Source organism: Anolis sagrei, chromosome 2 (genome assembly GCF_037176765.1).
Source record: "Anolis sagrei isolate rAnoSag1 chromosome 2, rAnoSag1.mat, whole genome shotgun sequence".
Taxonomy (NCBI): Eukaryota; Metazoa; Chordata; class Lepidosauria; order Squamata; family Dactyloidae; genus Anolis; species Anolis sagrei.
The window spans coordinates 79,597,809-79,616,053 of NC_090022.1; the positions used below are offsets into that span (position 1 = coordinate 79,597,809).

General features: G+C 37.2%; 1 protein-coding gene across 5 annotated transcripts in view; it reads left to right on the top strand.

The window, feature by feature from the left end:
* The window catches only part of EBF1 (EBF transcription factor 1), a 428,098-nt gene extending 411,727 nt beyond the window's left edge, over positions 1-16,371 (top strand). For 4 of the 5 annotated variants that reach the window (XM_060765565.2, XM_060765560.2, XM_060765561.2 and 1 more), the window contains exons 15-17: positions 600-794; positions 1,213-1,281; positions 13,163-16,371. In XM_060765565.2, the coding sequence (XP_060621548.1) occupies positions 600-794; positions 1,213-1,280 (263 nt within the window). In that variant the 3' untranslated portion in view covers position 1,281; positions 13,163-16,371. The remainder of the gene's footprint in view (positions 1-599; positions 795-1,212; positions 1,282-13,162) is intronic. The other variant, XM_060765563.2, reaches the window with a different exon arrangement.
* Positions 16,372-18,245: the final 1,874 nt, after the last annotated feature.

The following is an 18,245-nucleotide window of genomic DNA, read 5'->3' on the forward strand; positions in this document are numbered from 1 at the left end:
CCCCAGAATTCTCCTTCTAGAGCAGACCTGCACAACATGTGGCCCTCCAGGTGTTTGGGCCCCCAACTCCCAGAAGCCTTATTCAGCTTGTACAATGATCAAGAATTCTGGGAGCTGAAGTGCAAAATACCTGGAGGGCCTCAGGCCTGGTCTAGACTTTTAATGAACAATCATTAGGTCTCAAGTGGACTATGGGAATGCCAATTGTGATGAAAGTGTATCTTTGAAGATTTCTTCTGTTCTCCTCTGTTCTGATATTATCTTCAGAGGATGGTCACAGTAGCAAGAAATTGTTCTCCACCACATAGGCAATGTCTAAATCTCCAGAGTCTACTAGACCAGAGTTGGGATCTTAAGACAATATTTGTAAGAGAACAAGCCCTTATATGGCCTGTTTCCACATGGTCAACATTTCTGAAATTATCCCTGGAATAAGGGTCTAGCATAAACCCACAGTACATAGATTATTTTAAGTGGAAATGTTAAGAATGGGTTGCCAAAGATGTTGAGCATGACTTACTGCTAGCCAATCCCATGGGCTTTAAACTCATAGTAATGACAAGACTATTTCCTCTTTGTTCTTTTTCCACCCTCTCTAGTCGTGCCATCAAGCCCAACAATGGCTTCCTCCACTAGTCTCCCTTCTAACTGTAGCAGTTCCTCTGGGATCTTCTCCTTCTCACCAGCCAACATGGTTTCAGCAGTGAAACAGAAGAGTGCATTTGCCCCTGTCGTTAGACCACAGACTTCTCCTCCCCCCACCTGTACCAGCACCAATGGGAATAGCCTCCAAGGTAGGCCAATCCTGGCATGCTACTATTTTACAGCAACTTTTTTTTCACTTTGACAAAACATTAACAGATCTTTGATGGTCTGCAATCTGGCGTAAGGCCTATATTTCCTGGCCCAAATCCTATTTCTAATCCCAGTTAGAGTAAATTGATGGAACACTTCCATTAGTTCCATCAATTTAATGGGTCCACTCTAGTTGAGACTAACAGTAGGATTCAGATCTCCTTATGTTGCTGATACTTTTTGCTTTGCTTTGCCTTGCTTGTGAAACAGACAGCTCATTTTGCCCTGTTGAACTGCTGAGATGTGTCTTAAAAGCATGGTCTGAGTGTTTGCTTAAAATGAGTAATTATTGCAGCTTACTAACACCAGCCTTTCTCTTTTTTTCCTTTCTTATTCCCTGTTGTTGTCTTTTATCAGACCAGTCTTTTGTGGACTCTAGCAAGTTCTCCACTGCAGGGTCTCTCCAGGGTCTGGCCTTCTCCTGAAGTACGTCAGTCGATCTTCCCTTCCTTTTTTGATTTTATTTTTCCTTTGTGATGTCCACATGTGCAAAATCATTACTAATAACAGCAACATTTGTGTGGGTTCAGCATAGACTGGCTTGCATATGATGGACTATCACTCGATATAGATGGCACATTATGCATTTATTTAAAGTTCTCCCTGTTTTTACCTTATGTGACATTTATGCCTTATACACTGCTTGTAAACTAATTTATTATGCAAACTGTGCCCTCTTCAGTTGTTGGCGAACTTCACTTCTGTATCATCCCATAGATTTTCACTGATGTCTTTCCTTTTCTTTACTATGTTTACTTCACATTTAAAACAATTGCATGAATATTAAAAAAAATAGTTTATATGTGTGTCTAAGAGCCAGCCTTCAACATTTAGTGAATTCAGTGGAGTACATGCCGGGAATCCTCAAGGGGTCACACTGTTTAGTACTGTTATTTCATTCTACTTTTCCAGTCTCACTGGGGCAATCCTTAAGTCAGGAGAGCATCATGGTGTCCCAGTATTCCTAGAAGATAAACTTTTCTCCAAAAGGGAGCAGTGAGGCAAAGATCGGCACCATTATAGCACGTTGCTTGTTAACTCCTTATAGTAGAAAAGGAGTTATCCCAGATAACTGGAAGAATTAGTCTTCTGTATTATAGTAGAATTGTAATTCTCTGTGCTATACTTTAGCAAAGCCTATCTTGGAAAATGAAAAAGTTAAGGTGTATACTAGGCCTGTGCGATCAATGAAAAAAAGTTTCAATATTCATTACAAAATTAGAGGATGCTGGTGAGTCATTTCAAAAGTGTTTCTAAAATATTGTAAGAATTATTAATTAATATTTTGTTAAGCAATTGTACAGAGGAGAGCTTCCAGGGTTCTTTCTCATTCACTTTTAGAGCTATTGGGGGTGAAACTTGCTACAATGGTAGAATATACCTGCCACTGTTGGCCCCCAAGTTTCAGAATATTTCACTCATCTATTGATTTTTTGGGATTTTTAAGGTTTTTACAGAAATGTTTTTTTTTTTTAAAAAAAGCATAGTACAAGAACTATGTTTTTGAATTTCTCTACAATTGCATAACATAACTAGGGCATCATTGCCCCCAAGAGGGTTGTGGCTACCAAAGCTGTCTCAAACTACTTGTTGTATGGGTCATGGCAACCAACTCACACAGAATAGGCTGGCAGTCCATAAAATATATCCTCAAAATGCTACCCAAAAAAACCAATAAAAGGCATAGATCTACCCCAAAAAAGAAGCAAGTAGTAAAGCTTCAGCTTTAAGCTATCATTTACTCCTTCTCTCTCTCCAGTGTTAGTACCCTGGTGCCTGCCTGCAAAGCTAACTAACTGAACCCGGCTCGGAGCTCCTTTCTGTTTCCCTGCCCGATTGCAACTGAAGACTGTGGCATGGCACTCATAAATTTAACGGGCAATGGCCACGCCTCTGCTCCCCCCTCCTTCAGCCCTGATTGGCTGAGAGGCATGGCAAGATGTTTGACTTTGCCTCCCAGTAGTGCTTGGTTGCTCTGTTAATTAAAACTGCATCACAGAGAGTTATGATGTTTACATAACTTCCACCAAAATAGTGCACAATGTTGCAAATCCAATATCTAATTTGAATTGCATTTAAACTCATGATTAGATTTTTGATGTTGTGTCTGGGACAGGTGTTTTGTTTGCTTTCTTGGTGCTGTAGCAGGAGGTACATGGTGTAATTGATAACGGTTAAATATTTGGAGGTCATGTAGAAAAAAAGCCTGAAACCATATGCTAAAAGTCAGAGAGAGGGTTAACCTTACCCAAGGAGCTACCTTAACCCAGTGGAATTTTTTACTTCTAAGATCATGAATAGCAGGTCCTTCCCTTTGCTATGTCACACTTAGGCTTTGAAAGCGCTTCATTTTTTTCTTTTTAAAAAATGTTATAGAAACTACCATTTGCAAACGTATGGTTGAAGCTGTGATTGGCACACAAAAATTATTATTGTTTTTTGTTATTTGATTATTATTTTTTTTAAAAAAATCACTGTTCTAGGAAAGGTTCCCAGGAAGCTTATGTGTATAACAAATGTACCCAGATAAGTTCTAGGTCAATTGCAATGTGTTAGGTTTGCTTGAGGTGTTCTTGTCTAAAGCAGGTGACGTTTAGTCTATCTTGGCTAATATCTCTTCCGTTCCAGAGCATTTGGTTATTGTCATGCCCAATCACTTCTCAGCTCAAAATCTTATTTTGAACCCACCTTCAACTTTCCTGCTTTACTTCTGAGATGTGCACTTAACTCACACTGACACATTACACTCTATGTAAGCCTTCTGAGGCTCTCAAATTTCTGTTTACATATCTTCCCAGGATAAATATTGCAGTGCTCACCAGAGATTAAAAAAGAGGTTGTATGCATACTCTCGATTCATTTCTCATATATGCATTGAAACATTCAGTCAACTGCTAGACCATATATATCATAAGATCAACATTCCCTATTTCGCTGTTTAGTTTATTCTGTTGTGCGGCTGCCCTACTGTGCTTAACCCTCCCTCATAATTACTGCATCACACACTGAAGCACCAAGAGGAGTGTACATTTTCATGCTTACTTAGATAAGAAGGGTTCTCATAATCACCAGCTACCTTAATCTGTGCTGGAGGAAGAAAGGGTTACTGAGGCATGCTGTAGTTCATCCTCCCAGAGCTGAGGTTTTATTTCTCTCCTTTCTTTTGGCTATGTACTAAAACAGAGTATGACAATCAGCAAATACTCCTTTTTCTCATATTAAGCCATTTCACATAAGCATTCTTTAAGAACTACCTATGCCAAATATATGCAATGTATTAGAGATTCTCTGAGTTAGGCAATGAATTTCCAAAAGTGAGAAGACAGCTTATATCTATAGAGGAAATAACACTTCCAGTATTAAATGGAACACCTTTTCATGCCTAAAGATAACTGCTATATCAAGTCTCCTTATATTCTGAATATCTTGATTGAGTATATTAGAAGATGAAAAACTGAGAGCATAAATCTTTAGGGTAAAACAAGAAGCAGTTTTGTTTTGTTTTTTACTTTAATGTATGTGGTCTACAGAGAACTGATCTGTTCAAGATACCCCTGTAATAAATAATGTTTGCATGTTTGCTGAGGAAATTGCGTCTAAAGAAAACAAAAAATGCACTAATTGAACATTTTTCTTCTAATTTTGGATTGAAATTTTTAGTCTTACATGGGCAAAAAATTGTACCGAGTGATGCAGAAGATTTGTTCAGATCCCTTGGGATTACTATTATATTGCTCAGTATAAAAATACCCCATGTTCACAGGAATATTTGTAGATCCGCTGCGCTTTTGTAGAGTAACCATACAACCGTACATTGTTGCTCCCCTTCAACGTTTGTCCCTATAGTACACTTCCCCCCGCCCATATGAATTTTTATAATCCCATTTTTATGAGCTTCTCCCTCACAAATAATCCGCTCCATTCCTATCTCACCCTGAGTTTTTAGTATTTTAGTATTTTATTTTGTACATGTGGCCTGCTCATTGTCACTGTGATTGTAAATGTGTTTTTTCATTGTATTTTTATAATGTTTACTGTATTCTCATGTTTTATGTATTTTATTGTGTTGTTGTTTTGTGCTTTGGATTTTATTTTATTGTAATGTGCTGTTGGGCTTGGCCTCAGGTAAGCTGCCCAGAGTCTCCATTGGGGAGATGGTGGCGGGGTATAAATAAAGATGATGATGATGATGATGATGATGATGATGATGATACAGCCCAATGGGATTGCACAGTGTCCAGATGCCAAGAGTCAGAAAACTCATGTTCATGCGAGGTGAAATGTTTGCTCTGAGTAGCTCTGAGCCCTCTGAAGCTGGAAAAAAGTAACCAACACAATGTCTCGGTTTAAAAAATACTACTTCTGTTATTTTCAATTCAGAATAATAAACTTTTCTTTTCAACCCTTCAAATTATGGAAAGCCTAAAGAAAATAATGTTTATTAATCTATTTGCTGGAAGACCTAATGTTCATGTTATTGTGGAACAATTTTGTACAACTATAACAAAATAGTATCTGTTGAGAGAAATGTTTTCCAGTAAATAGCCACTCTAGTGTTGCAGTTCACATGTAACAAATGAAGTTTTCATAGCCCTTGTTCATCTGAAGAGGTGTGTGTATATGGAAGGGGTATATGACCCTTTTCATTGAGTGATGCCACCCTGTTACCAGATCTTCTAGCAGTTCTAAACTGGTTAAAAACTAATTTACAGCATATTATATTGCATGGGGAAGCTAGTTTCCCATGGTGTCATGTGGTATTGGTCAAGATAGATCTCTCCCTTCATCTTTTATGATATATGTGATGACACTATAATCTAAAATAAGTCTTCTTGACCTATATTGTTGAAATGGGCATTTATTTTGACTATCTGTTCATCAATGTTTAGAACCATCTCTGGTGTTTACAACTTTCAGAGCTGCTCAACAAACATACTACCCCATCACACTAGAGTATGGACCACTTTAAATCCAGTTTCTGCCTTCTGCAGAATTATAGGGCATACAGTTTAGGGAGGGGCCTTTAAGTTGCTTAGCCAGAGAGATCCTGGACCTCACTATACGACAAACCCCAGAATTCTACAGGAGGCAGCATCCAGATTTAAAGCGGATCCATCCTTTAGTGTGCTGAGGCTGATAGTTCACATACTCTGGAAAACAGCCAATTTACCAGTGACCCTATGTATCACTTATTTCATTATTGTTATGAAGTGCATTGTGAATTCACAATCTTCAAGCTCATTGTCACTTTTAAGTGACAATATCCTGAGACTGGATATATTACGATTTTTTCCAAGGACTCCGTCCAGGAGCGGTAGACCAGTGTTTGTCTTCAATTCAGTGATCATAAGGGGCTTCCATGCTCTAATGCCATAAAGCACCAACCTAGTATTTCTTTCTTAATGGTTTGTTTTATTTATTTCTCCTATTATATTCCTACAGAACCCAAAGAAGTCTGTATGACTAGTTCTGTGTGAATTCTGCAACAAAAGTATCACTAAGGAACTGATATGTCTAGAAATTTACTAGATAATAGCTACAATGGAAAGCATTTTGGGCTGAGTTAGAAAGCATTCTTCCAAAAAAAAAAAAATCCCAATGATTAAAAAGGCCAAACAATGCAAGCACATAAAAAAGAAACATCTCTATCATAACATATAAGTGAAAAACATCAATGAACACAGATGCAACTTTTGATTCAATAAATGGTCAACAAATGAAAGCTAAGGACTTCATCATGTGTCTTTGCAAGTGTCATAGGATGCTTGCACCCCAGTTGATCTACTAAGCCCCATGCCATTCATCACAAAACACACGCTCACTTCCGGTGGGGCTTCATCAATCAACTGGGAGGCAAACATCCTATGATGCTGCACGTAGAACATGGGAAGCCTCCCATGTTCCATGAGGAAGCCATGCACCAATGCTGGGTGTGGAGTGCAGGGATTGCCCCTCTGCCCTGCCAATTCCCCATGGAGGCTGGCAAGTTGCCCCGTGCAATCTCATCAATGTGATGAAGTTGTAAGAGGGCATGTGTGCTCTGGTTGGCTATTCTTGGTTGGGGCATCCAGCTTACAGCATGAACCACTTTCTAAAGTAAGAGATAGGGCAACTGGGGCTCATTTTTTGAACTCTTTGGTGCCTTTTTGTGTATGGGATGGAAAGAATGAAAGGGCAATGGGCAGAGCAGGTAAGAAGAGCTGCAGCTACATTTTTTCCAAATTTAGTTCCAGGGTATCAACATTCCCTAGGTTCACAGAACCTAAGTAACACTGCTGTACAATTGCTTACAACAATGATATAAACTGTATATTAATATTAGAGATTAATTTCTTATAAGTGTGTACTTTCGTTCATTTTCTTTGAGCAGAAATACAGAATACAATTTCTTAAATGATTGCTTGCCCATCTTTATGAAATTATTGTCTTTTTAGTCAATTGTGGAAACTTAGATATTCAGTGTTTTTAACATAAAGGGCATATAATGACTTTATTTTCCACTCCTGAATTAAAATGTACATTTGCTGTTGCAGCAGGTTTTTTAATAAATATATTGGGATTTCAAGGAAAAGAGAAATAACTGAATCAACAAGGCATTATATTGTTAAACAAATTTTAATCCAGTACATAGCAGTGATGCAAGCCTGTCCCAACTGATTTAAATAGGAAATATATACTATAAAATGGTGATTGAATGTTTGCTGTTTATATGTTGCTCTCTGCCCCGAGTCCCCTTCAGGGTGAGAAAGGTGGGATATAAATGCTGTAAATAAATAAATAAATAAATAATGATTCTTGTGTCTAATAGAGTGATTCAGGTATCCTTTGCAAAAACTGTATCTATTTTGAGATTAAGTATCTCAAGTGTGAAGTGCCAGCAGGAAATAAAGGGATGGCTGTCACATATCCTTAGTAGAGATTGCTCATTAATCACTACACATGTCACATCCCAAACTGACATCAGCCTTCATTGTAATTTTGTTAGCATCTCCATTTTCTAATATGAGAGTACAACTAAGATAGGCAGGTCATTTTGGTCCCCTGAGCTGAAGCTAAAAGTGCCTTTGGCATTGCAATATTTTATACTGCCCAGTGTATGCAATAATGTTTGTTATTACTTAACACTGTGGGAAAGGAGAGCCTGGGGTCCTCTCTTTGTAGCCTCTGAATACTTCAGAGACCCACAATATTTTGTTTCTACTATTTAGAAGCCAGCCAAGTCTTCACTAAAATAGCAGGCATGTTGTACAATTGTTTTCAACAATGAATTTACTTTCATTTCCCATCCACCCAACCCAATAATACAACAGCCTCATACAGGACACAATGGAAAAAAACACCCCACAATAATGATAATAACCATAGAAATAATATCATGTACATCCTTTGTCAGGTTTGGAGGGATCTGGTGATTTTCCTTTTTAGAATCATTTCACATTGAACCTAGAAAAAGCCTGGGTGGTCTTGTTACATGAGGCACTTAAAGTACAAAAGTAGCATGATAAGACCCTGGCAGAATGGAAATATGAAACCTTTTAAGCAGGAAGAAATTCAGAATGTCATTCTGCCTTTTGACTTGTAATTTAATTCAGAAGTATTAGACTTCTTCAGTAATAATAATGATAGCTGTTCTTTGAAAAGCCTATTTGTGTACTGTATTTTATGCTATTTCTCTTCCATTGGCACTGTCTCTTGCATTTTATCTACTGAAAATGCTAAACTTTCCTAAAAGGATGAATCATCTTCGCTTAGAAAATTATAGTACAGTTACCACAAATGCCCAGTACAGGAAATTTTCAGCAACGTTTTGTTGTCTACTGGTTGCTTCTATATGCCTAGTGTCTTAGTGTGATGGATTTGAATGGAGAATCTTCAGCAGGAAGGGCGTAGTAGACCTAAAGATTACAACAGTTCTATCTTTTCTCTGTGATCCAGTTCAGTTCTAAAAATATGTGGCAACTTCTACCCATTTTTTTTAAAAAATTAAGTGTTTTTGTGCAGTTTACCCAATGTATACAATGTTTCCTTAATGCCTGAAGCATTTATTTCAATTATACATGTTTAATCCATCTCTAGACTAAAGTATATACATTGCTGTTACACACTTTATGTCTTGGAAATGTACAGCAAGCCTCATAAGTGTGCAAATGCTGAAGGCAAAGTGCACATTTTCTTTCTGTCCATTATTGGACAGGCCTCCACGTTCGCTGTGGTTGCGAGTACAGGACACCTGTAAAAGTGGAAAAACTGCTAATAAAAAAGCTATTTTTTAAACCTGTGAGAACTTCCATCACAAACTAACCCTAAAGTCAATACTGGAAATCTGCAAATCATTAAATCCACAAAAAATGAAGCCTCCAATGTGGAGAGCCAAGTGTATAACATTTTAATGGCCTCTTATGTAATAGGTCACAATATTGTCTGGGTTCTCCTATGTCAAGGAGAAGGTTAACATTTCCCAGTTTGGCACCCTTTAGATGTTTGCGACTACAATTGTCAGCATCCCAGATCATTGGCATGCTGAGTGGGACTGACAGATATAGTTCAAACTACTGATAGTCTCAGAAGGTACAAAAATGAGCATTTCCTATTTTTGTGCAATTACTCATACATGTTCTACCATGCCTCTGAAGACAGTTCAGAGACTTGAGTTGGTACAAAGAATAGCTAGATTGTTAAATGGGGCTGGTTATAGAACTGCTACAACAGCTGCAATGGCTGTTGGTCTGGTTAACGACTAAGCTAACATAGGACATATAATCCAGTTTCTGAATCCAGATTATCTGCTTTGAACTGGATTGAGTCTACACTGCCATATAATCCAGCTCAAAGCAAATAATCTGGTTTCAGAAACTGAATTATTTAGGGCCATAGATATTTCTTCTGTGCCATGAAATTATTGAGAGCTATACTGGCTGCGTAGCCCAGGGCCAATTCAGAGTGGTGAATGCTAGATTGGGCCAGGAGGCTTTAGATCTCTGCCTGCTGCAAGTATAGGGAGTCCTGACAGTCTCAGGACACAAAACCTGGTTTAGTGTCCTTTAAGGCTGCCCCTAAGATCTAGAACTCCCATTCCAAATGGCTAAAATGATCCCATCTTCACTGTTCTTCCATTGACAGCCAGATATTATTTTCCCCAGATGGCTTTAGAACTAAAGTGTGTGTGTGTGTGTGTGTGTGTGTGTGTGTGTGTGTGTGTGTATATATATATATATATATATATCGATTTTAAGAATGTGGTAACCAAAACTCTTGGACTAGCAACTGATTTCTAAGGTCTCACTAAAACAATATTTGCTGTTATTGTCAGATTTTAATAATTAATATTCAAATTTTAAAGGGTGAATGGATCAAAGTGCAACCTGTGATTGGTCATCCAATGTAATATTTTTTCTAAAAGTAGTTCACCTAAACAAATTTATAATAGAGATTAAATGCCTTTTTGTTTGTAAAGGCTTTATTCTGATCATTTGAAGAAATCCTCTAAAAGCAGACAGACTGCAAGTTTATTTTTAAGGGGATTGGCTGTTTGCTACCAGAATAGATCATATTCTTAGGATGCCCAATCCCAATTGGATGGATAAATTTTGCATTCTTGTCTTCTCTTGTATTACTTCATTTAGTCTTTGCCATTTGCTTAAACTGCCTTTTCCTCGCTGATTAGTCTTGTAATTCATGCACATATGGTGATGTTCGGGTATAAAATATTCCCTCCCACTCTCCCCACCAAGTCTGATAGTCTTTCACTTTGACTTGGTTCTTATCAAATTATTGCAGCAGTAATTAAAGCACAATGAATTAGAACAAGTCATGGGTCTGAGTTCTTCCCCAAGAAATCACTTGCCCAGATGTTTGAGATGGCTGCTGTGATTTTAAATCATGTGTCTATGAAGTGCATCAATCTAAAGACCAGCATTCATTTTATGTCCTCTCACAAATAACCATGTTGCTGACATTTTAAAGAGTCAGTCTTGTTGCAACCATCACCATGAACCATGTGTGACTCCCAGCTGTACTGACTGTTAGTGATAGGTTGCTTTTTGGTTTTGCCTTTGGAAATTATGTATTGTATTTACTCATGCTGTGAGCCGCCCCAAGTCTTTTTGGGGAGATGGGGTGGGATCAAAATAAATAATAATAATAATAATTATAGATTATTTTTACAGACACTTCCAGATATAATGTGATCTACAGATTGTTGACCTTGGAAAAAATTGGTATGAGTCAGTTTAGTCTCACTGAACCCAATTTGATAACAAGTAGCCTCAAACTGAAACATTATTCATTGAGATGGATTAGTGTGTGTCACAATCTGCTGTAGAGCAAATTTGGAGGACAACAAAAATTTAATTCAAGTTGAGTGTAATCTTATTTGTTTATTTCAACACACTGCGTTTTGAGGGGAAAGTGATGTTTTCCTTAAAGCTGTAGTGTGACTACTAGTGACAATCTGCTTCCTTTTGGTGAAACTCTTGTGCAGCAATAGCAATTTAAGCAAATCCTGAGTTGGCCTCATAGTATGACTACATCCTCTACCAGCATTATACATAGATTATGGCAAAAGCAGCAGCTGCTATATTTTAAACTTACTAAGTAGTCATTATGTTTACTGGTTGCAGACAATATTCCTTCCAGGCAAACCATGGTTTAATCAGTTAGAATGTCATAATAATCATAATTAAGTCAAATCTAAATTCAAATTGAAATTAATATCAATCACATGCTTGCACATGTGATACTGAGACTAGAACATCTGATAACTGAATGAAATTATATATCACATATCATCTGGAATACACCTGATCTTGTCTGAATTTGGAAGTTAAACAGGTTACTCTACAAGTGAGAATCCTTCCTAAGAGTGATAGAAAGCAAATACTGACAGTCACAATTGACAATACTTGGCCAGATGAACTATTTATGGCAGCTCAGTATAAGGCAACTGCCTGTTTCTATACAATTGAAAGAGAGTAGATCTATCAAAATTAATACTTTTGCTCAGATTGTAGCAATGGCCATATTTCTTAGATTACAATCACACTCAGCTATGTATATGGAGGAAAGGTTTGACACTGGCAATAATCCAAAAAAGTCAATTTCACTGATTCATTTTGACCATCAGAAAGTTGGATAAAGACCTTCTTTTTTGGGAGGGCATACAGTTGTTGCTTTCCGCAACTGTTTTCATGCTTTATGTTGCATTATAAATTGGAAGAATATTTTAAAATTATTGACTTAGTACTTCTTAGAGATAAGGTGGGGCTTATTTTCCTTTTACAATATTTAAAACAGTAACTCCAAAGCATAAGCCACTGTAGGGCAGACCTGTCAAAAGAACAAACACAGTGTAATAGGTTGAAATAGGGCTGCAATTTAATTTATTTTCAGACAGAGGCATGTTTAATTGTGAGAGAAGTGGAGAAGTAAATCTTAGTTTATTAACAGTGTCCATTTTTAACTCGAGGTGCAGCTTTCCTGGGTTGATCCAGATCAGCCACAGGTATTTTGTGGCTATCCACAAGACTTATATGGTCAAAAGGCTTGAGCCTTCTTGTCAGTTCAAGCTGGCCTCCTGTAAGCACATTGTTGCCTCCAGTCAGACAGAGGTGCTAGAAAAATAGACAACTGCTTTGATTTTGTTTTTATCAAGATGGTAGCAGTTGCTTGAGATACATGTTTGGTGAGGAATTCCTAAAGTTGCAACTGTGAACAATCAGTAGCAGTTCTGTGTCAGCACAGTGTTTGTTGCACTGATGTGTTTCTTTTTGCAGGATGCTTCCATTAGCTGCTTTTTAGTGACATACCATTTTTGTTTTATATGTGGGCAAGCTAGCCATCCTACTCCTGTCTTTTAAAAAAAAATGAAATACAGTGTGGGAAAGGGGGCCATTTTTCTGAGTAACAAATCAAATACTACTTTTGAAAAATATTAAATTTTACTTCTTGAACAATGACAATATGCTCATTTATTGAAATGTTACTTCTGATATGCAAAGGCTAGATACTAATTATGGATTGTTAAAGCATTCTATCTTGTTCACATAGGACATATGTCCTTATAGATACACTTAGTATTTTAGCTTTGCTATGTATCCTCACTTTAAAAAATAACCGGCACTTTGTTCATCTGAAACATGTTTTTATGAAGTAGGTATGTTGCTGTAGGTATTTCATTTCCCAAATATTGAGCCAATGTAATGTGTGATCCAATTATCAATTGTTACCACATGTTTGAAATGAACGTTTTCTAACAGTGTTCTCTCTCTCTCTCTCTCTCTCTCTCTCCTTTTCCCCATCCTCTTAACAGCTATATCTGGCATGATAGTTCCCCCCATGTGAAAGAAATGCGTTGAAGAATCAACAGAAGAAGCTGGATTCTGCTCCAGAACAACGTCTGACACAAGTCCCACAGTGGAACTTTTAACTCAGGCCTTTTTTAAAAAAGAAAAAAAGAAAGGGAAAAAAGGAAGGAAGAATCACATAATAACTGCAGTTTTTAAACAAAAAAAAATAACAGAAATGTTTTGTTATTCCAAAATACTAATGAAGCTTATGCAGAGTCCACAAGGTGTTAATTTGAGCTGGCCATCCCAAGTACTTGGGAGTGATATTTACTTCATGTCATGAAGCAAATCCAATTATGTTTAACTTGGTCACAACTTGTCTTTTACTAATCCTAATGAAAGAAAGAATGCCATCACTAAAATCTGTTTTGAGGCTTTTAAAATTTTAAACAAGGCCATAGTAAAGGGAAAGGAACTGGCAACATTTAAAATTCTTTGTATGGAACAAAAGCAGAAGTGTCAGTTGAGGGTTTTTGCTTTTCCTGAGAACAGTCATGACTGTTCCAGTTAAGGGTTGGCTCATATGTGTTACCGATCCAGCAACAATCTGCTTTTCTGGTGTTTTACATTCTCTGCAAACATATGTGTTTATGTGTATCTGCATAGATGTACTCAGATACACACAAACATCACTCTTTTGGATTGTGTGTCAGAGGCAGCAAGAATTGTTTGACATTCCCATCCACCTCCACTCTTTTCTTACAATATTGTACTTAGGTGATTGTGTAAATAATGCAAAACAGAAAATTAGCAAAAGTGTAAGTAAGGACCTGCATACCCTTGGAAAGCCCAGTGCCTCTGGATGCAGTGCTGAAAACTGCAGAATTAGATTAGTATGGCTCTCTATTTTTAGTTCATACCAAGACTATCCCACATGAGGGATTTCCCTATCTGCTGTTTCAACCTCTTTGGGATTTGATGCAGGAAGATAAAGGCACAAGAGTGAACTTTATGGCATTTTTGCAACAGAGATATTTTTCTTAAATCTGCAGGGTCTTCCCCACCCCACAATTTCGGGTCAGGAAGCAGAGCCAGAATTCACCCTGTCAACCCCAAGCTTGACCCAAAAGCACACACCCAACCAAGCAAACACACAAAAGGACTTGTCTGTTTTAAGCTGCAGTTACTTTTGTCTCAGTCAACCATTTAGTTTGCAAAAAGTCATGGATTTTTTGATAGCAAAATAAAATATTAGAGAAGGGTGAAGAGGAAGAGAGTTGTGTGAAGGTTGCTAAATAACCCTTTACTTACAGGAATGTAGCTCTCATTACTTGGGGAAGTGTTCTTAGTCAAAGAGGCATCACACCTCAAAAGACACGATACTCAATACTTCTTTTACCCATTTGCTGTTGCTTTTTGTACGTCGTTATAAATACTGTAGATTTTTTTGTGATTTTTTTTGGCCAAAGTTATTGTTCTATTTATACAATTTAATGTCTTAAGAGAGCTTTTCAGTCTCACGCACCACACACAGACACACACAAGCAAAGTATTACTGCATATTTTGCAAAACAAGCTCACTACCTTTACAATTGCACATGCTTGCAAAACAAATTAAAGGAAAAAAGCTTTTGTTTTTTTTTTAAAAAAGAAGAATTTTGTAAAATATCCATATAAATAATGTATTTATCTTTGGAATTTGTACATTGCATTTTTTCCCTGCAGCATCCCAGTTTATTTTATTGTGTATGTTTGCTATGTGAAAAGTGCTAATTTGTTTGGTCATTCACAAGTGTATTAGCTGTTTAAATGTGATTTTAATACAATTCATTTATAGGATTTTAAAAGTAATTGTTTTAAACCATGCTTCCATTTTTGTTTTATTTTCATCCAAAAGCCATTGTCTATTTTTGTATTATTTGTAAGTTAAGAAGGTTCCCCCCCTTCCCCCAATATATGGCAAAAAGTAGCATATTATTCTTGTAGCATTTAGTTATGTAGATTTTTAAAAAAGTATCCTTTGCTTTTGAAGCTTATAAAAGAAATCTAATGCTGTTTTACTCTATTAATATGCATGGAATCTCTCCCCTTTGGAGTGACGCATTTTTTGTGCATTAAATATGGGGAGAAACTTCATAGAAATCAATGAAAATACTTTCTTTCTTGTCTGCTTGTATATTTCTCCGTCTTTCACATAAATATAAACCAGCAGATTGGATGCCTTAACAATGCAAATCATATTCATTTCACTTGTACATTGTACTGCGCACCAGAACTGTCAATCATCACTAACATTCTAACGGAAAAAAAGGAATTTGAAAAGCACAAAAGAACTGTTTTGTTACCTTAAGACAATGTGACTTTTTTCTAGACAAGCAACAATGCTGCAACTGTGCATGCTTCCTGTATGAATTTTGCAATGGATTTCACTCAGATGTCACTGTGTGATCTTTTGGGAAGGGGATTGGGGTTGGGGAGGGGGGGGGGGAGAGGAAGATGGAATAATGCAGAAGGTTTTTCCCCAATGAAACAAAACAAACATGCTCACAGGTAAAGAAACTGGAAAACTTAAGCATATCAATGTATTGCTTCTCTATAGTCCAAGCATTTATTCTAATTCACATAATAAGCAACGGCACTGCAATGTAATCAAATTTAAAGCCATATTTTGTCCAGTAATTCCCTCCACTGAACCCCATTCAGACAGAGTTGCACCTATTTAGACACTCATTTACATGTACAGCCCTCTCCTCCAGTGTCCAAAGATCCTTTGACAATACGTAGAATTTGTTTCCATCCTCAAGTATTTATAGTGTGCCAGAAATAAAAGAAGTAAATTTATATTTAAAAATCTCCCTGCCCCAAATAGATCCTGTGATTTTTATGTGATTCTTAAAAATATTGCTCTTCACAGAATATGGCTTTAAGTGGAAAATGATCATGTTTCAGTCTTGACAAAGTGAAGCCTTGTGTCGGCTGGGTTGTGTGAAGGATGCCTACTTCTGCTCCATTGCACCAGACTGCGTCTAAAACGGAAGTCATCTCTGAATCGACAAATCGCTCACCTTCTTAACTGAACCTTTTGGAATAGACACAAACACTGTACAGTTCTATTGTTAGAGAAAACTAACTACTGTAGAGATTGTTATAATTTTTTTGCAGAAATTCAAGCTGTAAAAACTTTTCAACTTTCACAATATTTAATTAAAGTTACTTCCTGTCTGTGAGTGCATTTCTTGGCCATGTATTTTTTTTTCACATGATTCTGATAAGGCAGCAGTAGCAGCCAAATCTGAGATTGCAACAGCAGCAACCGAGCATATAGGTCAACTTCTGTTTCAATAAGTGAAGCCACAAAAAGTGTCAGGTGCGGTCTCAGTTTAGAATGAATTGAATGAAACCATTTTTGTATTTTCCACTTAGAAGGCAATTGCCATTTTGCCATGCATCTTTCAGCATAAGTGATTTGCATAGCTGGCTCAATATCATATCAAAGAATAACCTACATGCAGAGAATAGGACGTTTAGAATGTGGGATTTTTATGGATATGTTTGAAGGTTCATTGATGCACAACATCTAATAAAAGGAAATCATAAGGAGCTCCAGAGACCTAAAGTATAGTTGGAGTAGAGAGCTGTGACCTATATGGGCAAGTGTTATGAGATACTTACATGATTGCTCTGAAGGACACCAATAGGTCTTGATAGGTGATGTCCTTTCCACTTCCTGCTATAGAGACATAGCAAGACACTTCTCTGGTGACCCTGGTGTACACTAAATAGTAATGGAGTGAAGACTAAGGAAGATAAAAAGTAAGTCCTGGAGGAAAAACAGTGCAGCTCAGCTTTCAGAAATCTCATGCTATATTTCTGTGATGCAGAATGTTGGCTTTGATTAAAGCAATTCTTGTTTACTTAGTTTGCTTGTGGTATAAGGCACACACACCCCTCACCTTCATTTAAATAACCACAACAGAATCTACGACATAACAACAGCAGCAACAATAATAAAACAACTTTATTTATATACCACTGTATCTCCCCCTAGGGAACTCAGGGCAGTTTCAATACATGCAAAGACATAAAAGAATATATAGAGTATTCAAACAAAACAGAAAAAACAAAACTATGAACACAAAACAAATACAGAATAAAACCAAGTTCAAACACTATTCTATAATCTGGAATGAATTACTAAGGGCCGAGACAGTCAAAGTAGGCATACAATGCAGCCCTTGTACTATGTGATACACCACCTCTGCCATTTACTAAGTCCAAACTGCATCCTCACTATAAAAGCAGCTAAAATGTTCCACTTCTACTGCAAAAGCATTGGTTTAATCACCCCCTGTATGCGGAATTAATCCACTACTTTTGCAGTGGCTGATAATATCTCTTAGTTGTATCCATGCTATTGGGCAAAAGAATTAACAACAAAAGAGCTCTAAAAACAGAAGGTCTATTAGAACTGGGATAGCAAGCAGCCAATCAGTCAATAAACAAGGACTTGCTTAGTGACAGACAACACACTTTGCATGGTAGGAGTCCCAATTCCTTTCACAGTCATGTTTAATGTATAGTATACATTACAGTTTAATGTATAGTACACAAAATCTTTCCTACTTCTTCCTGCCCTGCATTGTTACCTCAATATGCCACTTGTTTATACAGCCAGAAGTTCAAGTTGTCCTGATTACTTCACTGCTGTGTCTCCTGGCAAACTTTTAGAAGTGACTTTTAAATTATTCTTCTTGTCAGCAGATCACAACTCAGTGACCTTCAGTGACATCTGGCTGAATATCATGCCAGCATGTCATACCCACATTTAGCGGGCTCAGTGTCATATCTGTGGTTTTAGTGCTCTCTCGCTCTTTCTCAATAGCTAGATCACAGTTTTTCCTTTTTCTATGGATGTTTGAATGCCTACTGGACCCCCTTTACCCCACATAATTGTAGTGTGATAACTCCACTTTAACTGCCTTGGCAACATCCTATGGAATTCTGAGATTGCCGTTTAGGGAGAGGCATTTAGATTATCAGCCAAGGAGCTCTAGTGAGAAACTGTAGTTTAAGCAGAGAATGAGAGTTAGGCAATAGCAAGATTTC